The sequence below is a fragment of the Elephantulus edwardii genome, unplaced genomic scaffold, assembly GCF_000299155.1.
Source record: "Elephantulus edwardii isolate Elephantulus edwardi_28Jun2011 unplaced genomic scaffold, EleEdw1.0 scaffold00217, whole genome shotgun sequence".
In the NCBI taxonomy this organism is placed as follows: Eukaryota; Metazoa; Chordata; class Mammalia; order Macroscelidea; family Macroscelididae; genus Elephantulus; species Elephantulus edwardii.
In genome coordinates, this window is record NW_006399967.1 from 3916489 (window position 1) to 3926984 (window position 10496).

General features: G+C 57.7%; 1 protein-coding gene across 1 annotated transcript in view; it reads right to left on the minus strand.

The window, feature by feature from the left end:
• Positions 1–10496, minus strand: part of GRIN3B (glutamate receptor, ionotropic, N-methyl-D-aspartate 3B) — a 19070-nt gene that overhangs the window by 8219 nt on the left and 355 nt on the right. The window contains exons 2-4 of the mRNA XM_006898011.1: positions 10379–10495; positions 8102–8694; positions 6469–7501 (exon numbers count right to left, since the gene is read on the minus strand). Of these exons, the coding sequence (XP_006898073.1) occupies positions 6469–7501; positions 8102–8694; positions 10379–10495 (1743 nt within the window). The remainder of the gene's footprint in view (positions 1–6468; positions 7502–8101; positions 8695–10378; position 10496) is intronic.

Here is a 10496-nt window from a genome sequence, read left to right on the forward strand (position 1 = left end):
AGTGCAGGACAGGCCAACATCCAGATCTGTGCCTGGGGACAGAGGCCACCAGGACAGGGCAGGGTCCGGATCTGTGCCTCGGGACGGGGCCACAGGACAGTGCAGGCAGGACAGGCCAACGTCCAGATTTGTGCCTGGGGGCGGGGCCACCAGGACGGGGCAGGATGGGACAAGATCCAGATCCTTTCCTGAGGACAGAGGTCACCAGGACCGGGCAGGGTCCATATCTATCCGTGGGTCACTGTGAGTCTTACTGGACAGCACACACTCACCCAGTCAGCAACCAGCTTCACCTGCAGGAAACACCCGATGGGTTCAACAAATAAACACAATGTAAAGAGAAACTGAAGACTAAAAAGAAGTAAAGGAGACTCCAGAGGCTAAGACGGAAGAGATTTCAAGCACATACGATGCCTAAATTCTACAACTAAACCGTGGGAAGAGTCAGGGCAACAGACGGAATGTGGCCCTGAAACGCATGGTTCCTGAAATGTTCACAGCAGATGGCAGAGCCTGGACCCCAAACAATCTCAAGTGTGAGGGGGACGCTGGGGGATGTGGCTCCATTCTGGATCCAAGATGCACAGCCTCCACTGTGGGGCATTTGAAGAATGAGTTGTTAAAAAGGAGATGTGTATGTAAGATACATGTGCACTTACACAGGCTCTTCTGTCGCCATGGGTCACAGCTGACCAGCTGACCAGCTGACTGACAAGGTTTTTGTTTTGTTTTGTTTTGTTTTGTTTTTGCATGTTCCGTCAAATTAGCTTTAACTGGTACAGGAGGAGATTGTCCCTCCTTCTCCAGCAGAGCATCTGGTGGATTTGAACCGCTCACCTCTGGGACTGCAGTGCAACTTCTTGACACTAGGCTACCAGAGCTCGCCAAGGAGGGGGGTGTTAGAGGCTATAAATTGTACTGGAGGAAATGGTCCATCTTTCCCCCTCGGAGCTGCTGCTGGACTCGAACCTGCAGTCTTTGGTTTAGCAGAGCAGCCCCTAAGGACTGCAGCAGCAGAGTGCGCACATGCGTGGTATATCGTTGCTGTTGATGTCGTGTGCCGTCAAGTCAAGGCCGACTCCTAGCTGACCGTCCAGCGGGTTTTCAGGTGCAGTAAAGCCCACAGGAGGAGACTGCCCTTCCTTCCCTGGCAGAGCAGCTGGTGGATTCGAACCGCTGTGAGCTGCAGGGGTTACAACGTATGTGAACGCACGTCCTACGCAGACAGCTGCCGAAGATCAACAAGGACAGCCTTCGAAATGTACGACATCCCACTCACCGCTGTCGACTCAGAACTGACACAGCTGGCCCGCCAGCGGGTTTCCAGAGGCTCGAGGAGGCTGCCCATCTTTCTCCCGCAGAGCACTGGTGGATTTGAACTGCTGGCCTTTGGATGGACAGAGCAACTACACACACACACGTTGTTAGGAGCTGTCGAGTACGACCCATAACAACCCTATGAACAGATCTGACCCCCGTCCTGTCCTGCGCCGTCCTCACGCTTCCTGACACACTAGAGTCCACTGCAGCAGTCACCATGTCAGTCCACCTGGTCGAGGGTCTTTCTCTCCTTCGCTGACCCTCAACCTTTCCGAGCATCATGTCCCTTGCCAAGAAACAGCCCCTTCTAGCAACATGCACGAAGGAAGGTGAAGACTCATTATCTTTGCTTCCACAGAGCCCTCGGCTGACCATCTCCAAGACATACCTGTTCTCGTGGCCATACGTGTGACATCAGTGCCCATCTCCAACACCACAGCTCAAGGGCATCAATTCTTCTGCCATCCTTATTCATTGTCCAACTCTCAGAGGCATAGCGAGTGATTGGAAAGACCATGGCCTGGATCAGATCAACCTTAGGCCTCAAAATGACATCATTAAGGGAGCGCTGGTGGCCTAGTGGCAAGACGCTGCACTGCAATCCCAGAGGTACGCGGTTCAAATCCACCAGATGCTCTGCTGGAGAAGGAGGGGCAATCTCCTCCTGTACCAGTCAGATCTGATTTGACGGTACACGTAAAAATAATTCAATAAAAATTTAAAAAAATGACATCATTACTCCTCAATAATTTGGAAAGGGTCCTGCTACAGATTTTGCAAGTGAAATGCATCTCCTGTTTCCTTTCTTCTGGTTCCAAGGGTGTTAAATGTGTACCCAAGTAAGATGAAGTTGTTGACAGTTTCAATCTTTTCTCCATCTACCATGATGGTTCAGTGGTAAGAATCTTTGTTTTCTTGACATTGAGATGCAATCTACACTGAAGGCTGCATTCCTTGATCTGAAAAAAGTGCTGCAAGCCCTCCCTCTTAGCAAGCAAGGTTGTCCTCCTCACAGAGTCCAGCTTCTTCAGATAATTTTCTCAGCATACAGACTGAGCAGGTATGGAGACAGAATACAACCCTGATGTGTTCCCTTCTCAATTTTAATCCCTGAGGGTCGGCGAAGGAGAGGAGGACCCTCGACCAGGTGGACTGTGGCGGTGCCTGCTGCAATGGGCTTGAGTGTGTCAGGAAGTGTGAGGACGGCGCAGGACAGGACGGGGGTCAGATGTGTTCTTCGCAGGGTTGCTGTGACTTGTACTCGACTTGACGGCACCTGACAACAACAACAGTGTTCCTTGGCTCTATTTGCACAACAGCCTGCTAGCCTCGATACAGGTTTCACATGCACACAATTAAGTCCTTTGGGATTCCCATCCTTATTGTTAGCCGTGACACACATGTACACACACACACACACGCGTGTTGTTGTCAGGGGCTGTCCGTCGACTGTGAATGTGTATGACAGTGACCCTGTGAACAAGAGCTGACCTGCCCCGTCCTGTGCCGTCCTCACCATCTCCGACACACTGGACCCCACTATTACTCACTGTCACTCCATCTCATTCAGAGTCCTCCTCTCTTATGCTGACCTTCCACCTTTCCAAGCATGATGTCCTTCTCCAAGGACAGCCCCTCTTAACAACATGCCCAGAGTATGTGGGTGGAGCTTCTCCTCCTTTGCCTCCAAGGTGCACCAGGTTCACCTTCTCCAGACAGACCTGTTTGTTCTCTCAGCAGTCAGTGGAATATTCAATAGCCTTCCCCAATGCCAAAGTTAAAGACACCAATTATTGTTCTGTCATAACTCACTTACGGATGCGTAGCAAGTAATTGAGAAGACCATAGCTTGAATCAGGCACACCTTGGTCCTCAAACTGACATCATTGCTCCTCAACAATTTGGAAATTTCTCTGACAGTAAAGTTGCTCAGTGCAATATGTCTCCTGACTTCTTGATTGTTGCTGGTACTTAGGGTGTTGGTTGTGGATCCAAACAAGACTAAATTGTTGACAATTTCTATCTTTTCTCCATCTATCATAATATTTATTGTCTATTGGTCTAGTGATTAGGATTTTTTTATTTTCTTTTTGTGTGAGTGTACCATCAGATCAGATCTGACTGGTACAGGAGGAGATTGTTCCTCCTTTTCCCGGCAGAGCATCTGGTGGATTCGAACCGTGAGCCTCTGGGATTGTAGTTGCAGCTCCTTGCCACTAGGCCACCAGAGCTCCCAGTGGTTAGGATTTTTCTTTTCTTGACATTAAGATGTAATCCACATTCTCTGATCTTCGGCAGCAAGCACTTCGAGTCCTCCGTACCTTCAGCGAGCAAGGTTGTGTCATCTGCATAGCACAGGTTGTTGATGAGTCTTCCTCCAAAACCACATTCTTCTTCATAAGGTTCAGCTTCTAGACAGCCCCAACATACATCTTTCTTGATTTTAAAGTCTGCATTTTGAAGCTCCATCTTCATACTTTGGGCATGTGGCCAGAAGAGATCAGTCCTTGGAGAAGGACATTATGCTTGGACGAGTGAAGGACAGCCCAGGAGAGGAAGACCTGGATGCGATGGACTGACACAGTAACTGGGGTAACGGGGGTAGGTGTGTCAGAGACAATGAGACTGGCGCAGAGCAGGGCAGGATTCAGAGCTGCTGTCACAGGCGACTCAACAGCTCATAACAACAAACAATAGCGTTCCCTTGCTCTCATTAGACAACAGCTTCCTGGTCCAAGTATAGGTTTTGCGCAAACACAATTAAGTATTCTAGGATTCCCATTCTTCTCAATGTTAGCCACCATTTGTTATGATCCACACAGTTAAACAGCTTGGCAGAGTCAATAAAACACAGATAGACATCCTTCTGGTTTCTTCTGCCTTCTGCCAACAGCCATCTGACATCACCAGTGATCGCAGGATGGTGCCACGGCCTCTTCTAAATTCAGCTCAAACTTCTGGCAGTTTTTGTTGATTAATAGTTCTAATCATTTTTTAAATAATCTTCAGCAAAATTTGCTTGTATGTGATATTAATGATATTGTTTTATAATTTTAAGGAATAGGAATAAACTCTGTCAGCTGACTAGACAGCTGCCTTCCAGATTTCTTGGCACAGCCTGGTGAGCATGTCCAGTGATGCATCTGACTAACCTGCAGAACTACATCAAGGATACCATCCAGAAAGAAAGCGAAAGGTCATGACAAAGACGGAGGAGAAAGAAATATCCAAAATCGATGTCAGCAGAGACTAAAAAGCGCACGTGAGTATTGAGAAGCCAGAACCAAGGGAAGAAATGAGAAAATACAAGAGCTGGACAGAGATGTCGAAGGGCAGCTCCAGAAGACAGAGCGAAGGGTTGTCACAAAGGGGCAAAGAGCCAAGATCAGAAGAGAAAAAGGGAAGCCCTCGCTCGGCCTTTCTCCAGCTGAAGGACCGAAGCACAGACACGAGCTTCCAGCTGACATTGAAGGATGCTGCGGGCAATGTCCGGAACAGTCCGGGAAGCATCAAAAGACCATGGTCTGCAAAACAAACACTGTCTAAGACCGTGATTGTGAAAAATGACGGATAACAAGTGAGGCAGGTGTGGGAATCCAAAGGGGGCCAGGGCCCCGAGGGGGAAAGCAGGGCTGGCTGAGTTTGGTGGGTGGGAAAAAACCCCCAACAATGCACGTGACTGAAACACAATGTAAACAAACTATTGTATGTAAACCAGTAAAAAAAGAAAATGGAAGGAGTACAAAGTCATTGTTCTGGGAAGAGTTGGTGGACACAGACCTTTTCAGGGGGTAGCCCGTGACCAAGAACCAGGGGGGATGAAGGAAGAAGTCCAAGATGCTCTGCAGGTATTGGCCCAAACCAGGGTTCCAGGAAGCAACACACGCGTACATGTGCACAGGGGCAGGCCTGCCCCGCTTTGCCCGCACCCACCCTGTCCCCCCAGAGGGTACTGGAGGAGGCCCATGAGAACAAACCACTGTCCCTGCTCCATCTTCCCCGACGCCCACCTGCCCGTGCACAGGACCCTAGAGGACCCCGCTGTCCCCACCTGCCTCCCCCTCCTCTCTCCTCGCTCCCTCCAGCCACATGGACCTCCTCCAACACCCCAGGTCTGGGCTCAGGGCCTTTTCATGTGCAGCTCCCGGTACCTGACATGTCACCCCTCACAGAGGACGTCCCCTCCCCGTGTGGACACCCTGGGCCAGCATGCCATATGCCTCGTGTTCTCTCCCAGGTCTCCACCTCCCCACATCTATGGAGCCCTGGTGGACTAGAGCCTTACGTGTGGGGCTGCAAGGCAGAAGGTCAGCGGTTTGAATCTGCCAGGACACTCTGCCAGAGAGGGGAGGTGGTCCTGACCCATAAATAAGCCCGAGGAGAGTCTCACAGCCTGGAACCCACGTGGCCACAGAAGGTTGGCTCTGCCACGCCCACCCCATATATCTAATTTGCTTATTTATCTTGATTCTGGTCACCTCCAGAGGGCAAGGGTCTCTGCAGCTTTGTCCTGCTGGGTTCCCAGTCCAGCACCAGGCACACACACTGACCCCACCCTCTGCTGCCTGTGCACAGGGTCCCTGTGGTGGGCCTCCCAGTGGATTTCCGGCCAGAGTTGACAGGTGTCCCCTGTGAGGGGCCTTTGGGTGACCTTTCCCTGCTCACTTGGTTAGCAGCCGTGAGCTCCCGGGACAGGCTGAAACCAGCCAGCACCCAACCCCCTGCTCCCCAGTAAGCCCTGACCGCAGTGCCCGCGAGATAAACGAGGTCCCCACAGAGCTTCGAAGGAGGCCACCACCCTGGCAGGTGACTACGCTAAGGGGCCAGTGGGTTCCCATGGCTGGCACTTCCCTATCTCTCCACCAGGGGTCCTGGGACTCACTGACCAGGACGTCAGACTCGCTGCCCTTGGAGGGAGGTGCAGCCCAGTGACCCTCCATGGCCTACCTTTGGCCAGCCCCCTCAGGGCGGATGGTGGACCTGAACCTCCAACCTTCCCACTTGCAGTGTGACCCCTAACACACTGACCACCAGAGCCCCTTTCACATGCACAGCTGCCCCCTCAATGCCTCCAGGAGGGCCCTCCCCCTGGCCGGCTTCCTGGCTTCGCGGGTGTCTGCCAGTCCCCTCCCCCACGTGGCACCCCACCTTGGGGTCATGGATCCCCGACAGCTCCTCGAAGGTCTTGTCCCCCACCATGACGGCCGCCAGGTTGGCCGTGTAACTGGACAGCACAAGAAGGCAGAAGATGGCCCAGAGGTTCATGAGGAAGCGGCCGGTGGGGCACTTGGGGGTCTTGCTGGACACGGTGCGCCCGAAGAGGATGGCGTAGCAGAGCGTGAGTGCGGACGAGCAGGAGAAGACGGTGGCGCGGTTGCGGCCGCGCGGCGTGAGGCCGAAGGGGCTGCGCCATTCGAAGAGCGTGAGCGCCAGCGCCGTGACATGCAGCGCCGCGCAGACACCCAGCCACATGGACCAGTGCAGCGGCCACGCGAAGGCGCCCAGCGGCGCGGCCGTGTCGCGCGTGCGCACCAGGATGCCCAGGCTGGTGGAGAAGAAGGGACTGGTGAAGTCGACGACGCGCGAGCGCGCCGAGTTGATGCTGAAGCTGGTGACGGCCATGTGCGCCGTGCCGGCCAGCAGGTCGCCCACCAGGCCGGTCCAGCGGCCGTCGCGCAGTGCGCCGTACTTGCCGTCGCCCACCACGTACAGCTCGAAGGCGAAGGCGGCGTCCTCCGCCAGCCGCTCGAGCAGGTCGATGCAGTAGCCGTAGCAGCACTTGCGCAGTGCGCGCGGCGCCGAGCCGTTGGCCAGGGCGGCGAAGAGCGCGTCCACCGCGGCCGAGTCGTTGGTGCCCGGCTCCAGGCACAGCTGGCCCGCGGGGCACTGGCCGTCCTCGTCCGACTCGCGGGCGAACACGAACGGGTGCTCCACCAGCGTCACGACGCGCAGCCGCGGCCGGGCCTGGGCGCGCGGAGGCGGCGGGGGCCTCCCCGCAGAGACCCCGGGCTCCAGCTCCAGCCGCCCGTCGCGCCAGCTGCCCAGCGTGGCCCAGGCCGGCGCGCCCCGCGGGTCGTGGCGCAGACTCCACACCTTGAAAGCGCGGGACATATGCACCACGGACGAGCTTGTCACCCACACGGGCCCGGTGCGGCCCTGGAAGGATGTATTGGCCAGGAACCTGGGGGGCGGGCGGCAGGGGACCCTCAGACCCGCCTCCACCTGCTTGGTGTCCCTGGAGCCCCTGTCCTGGTTCCTCCAACGGCAACAGCAGAGGACACTGTGGGTGGGGCGACTGAGGAACACTGCTGCCCAGTCCGGGCCACCTGTAGCTCTGACCACGGGTGGTCCCCTACTCCCTGGTCTGGATGGAGACGTGCCCTCCTAAGGCGGGCAGACACTGGGGTGTGAGGACCAGCCCTGACGCCTGGGGGCGCTGACCCCTGGGAGGGGGTGGAGCCTGACTGGGCAGATGTGGAGTACAAGAGCTGCCGCTGACTCCCAGGGGAGCCGACTCCAGTGCGGTTCACACTTGAGGGCTCCTACCGTGCCTCCGGACTTCCCCTTTCCCAAAGCACCCCAATAAACTGTCACCTGAACTCCCCCCGCCGGGCTCTGCTTCTAGGACCCCACCTAGACCAGGGTGGGGTGTGTCAACCTGTCAGGGCTCCGCACGCTGCGAGTACACCACACCACCGTGCACAGTGCTCCTATCAACCGTGTGGCCACCTCACCCCTCCACACAGGTCACCCCAGCCCGCCCTCACAGGCCAGTGCTCACCGCGCCAGAAGGCGGCCCGAGGACTCTGGCCCAGCGGGCTTCCGCTCTGTACAGTTGACCACCGCAGGCAGGAAGGCTCGCTCCGGCTGCACCAGGGCCCAGCTGCCCAGTGCACGTGCCATCAACTCCACCGCGTCCTGGATGGCGGCCTCCAGAGGGGGTCGGGTCATCTCCCCCAGCGCCAGGAGCCCGGGTGGCAAGCCTTTCGTGGGCAGCGCCTCGGCGGGCAGCGGTGTGCCCAGCAGCCATCGAGGGCCTGGGGGCACGGCGGCCAAGACCTGCTGGGCGCGGACGGCATCGCAGCCCAGGAGAACGGCCACGGGCACTGGAGCCTCAGACCCCGACGGCGCCCCCAGCGGTGCCAGGCGCTCCTGCAGTCCTGCGTCACCCGTGTCTGGCCGGCTCAGGTCCAGCACCAGCTGTGGGGCACGGCCAGCCTGGTGCGTCCAGAGGGCCACCAGGCCGCTGGGGTCCCGAACACGGCACAGCACCAGGCCCACATCCTCCCAGGCGTGTCCCTGCAGCACTGACACCAGTACAGCCAGCAGGGTCTCCAGGGAGCTGGCCCAGTCCAGCTGCAGGTGGAAGGGGTTCTGGGGAGGGGGAGCTGCAGTGAGAGTCGCGCCACACCCCTTCCCACCTGTCCGAGGCGTTCATGGACAGGTGTCTGCCTCACCCAGCCCTGCTCTAAAGCCTTCTGTGGCTCCCCAGTGCCTCCGTCCCACTCTCAGTGCTCAGCCTGTATCCCCTGCATTTCCTAGCTCCCGGCCACCCTGGAGGTGCCCCCTCTGAAGGGTTTGGTTTCATTTTTCTTGACTGCACCTATTTCCCCACCTGGAATATCCATCTCTCTTTCTGCTAACCCACTCCTCAAGCCCCCCTCCCCTGCCCTTTCTCTACACCCTCCCCCAATGCCCATGCAGGACCCAGGCCCTCCAAGACTTCACCGCCCCACCAGGTCCCTTCACTGTTGTCCTGACCTTGCCCTCTGTCCACTGTCTAGGACCCCTCTGGGGCCCTGCCAGGGCTGAGGAGGCCTCTTAAGACCCTTCCTCACATATTGCCAGAGGGGTGCTCTCCAGGTGGTCAGGAACCCCAGTGACCGTCCACGCTGGCACGTTACTCCTCCTGTCGCTGCACCAGAGGGCGCCCTTGGGGTTCTGCACACATGCAGAGCCAGGTTAGGGAGCAGGGCCTGAGGGAGCCAGGTGGGGATAGGGAGCCGGCTGGGGTTAGGGAGTTGGATGGGTTTAGGGAGCCGGATAGGGTTAGGGAGTGAGGCCGGTTAGGAGACCAATCCAGCAGGTTGATGAGCTTCTGGCCCTTCCTTGGGGTTAGAGCTCCCCAGCTTTATGGAGAGAGATATGCTGGAGGAGCCCTCAGATTGGAGCTGGGTGGTTTATATGGTGGGAGGCCTAGGGTGCTGTCTGAGGCTGGGTGTCTAGGATGTGTCCTCTCGTCCACGTTCCCTGTGCCACGTCTCCACATTGAGGACCTCTCTCTTGTCTTGCCCAAAGTGCCTCTGCCCCAGACCAGGACCTGGTGGGGGTCTTGATCGAGGACTCCAAGGCTGAGAAAGGCTGGAGGGAAAGTGTTGGGTTTGGAGTGATGGGGTGGGGCCTGAGGACTCACAGGAGACCGGGGCGTGGGGATACCTTCGTGGGTGCCAGCACTGCGCACCTGCCAGAAAGGGAGAACTGTCTTTCCCGCTGGTCGGCGTCTCAGGTGCGCAGCGGGAGGATTCCGGATCAGGACCTGATCGCTGAGCACTGGGATCCGAAGAAGGCAGTGTGCCATGAGGGGCAGCGAACGGGTGTCCCGGGGGAGGTGAGGGGCAAAGGGTGGTGAGCAGGTGTCCTCAGGGAGGTGAGGGGAAGTGAGCAGGTGTCCTCAAGGAGGGGCAGTGAGCGGGTGTCCAAGGGGGTGAGGGGCAGGGGGTGGCAAGCGGGTGTCCTCAGGGAGTTGAGGGGCAGAGGCAGGGGGCAGTGAGCGGGTGTCCAAGGGGTGAGGGGCAGGGGTAGGGGGTGGCAAGCGGGTGTCCGGGGAGGGTGAGGGGCAGGGGCCTGCGGGCCGCGCACGGGTGTCCTAGCGCCAGCCGCCCTCACCCCGACAACCCGGGAAGCGCTATGCTGTCTCCCAGGGGCCGTCTAGGGACTTTGTGCGCCGGAGCCCCGGCCAGCAGCCGCGCGCCCGGGGCTCCTGCACTGCATCTGGGTTAAGGAGCCCCAGGAACTGCTGCGTCCCGACGCCGGGCTCCTCCCCGGGGACCGAGCGTACCGGGACACCGAGGGGCGCGCGCGCCTCCCGCCGCAGCAAGCTGAGCACAGGGGTCTCGGTGGCCGCCGCCAGGAAGTGCAGCTGGAGCAGCTCGGGTCGCGCCTCAGGAAAGGCGAGC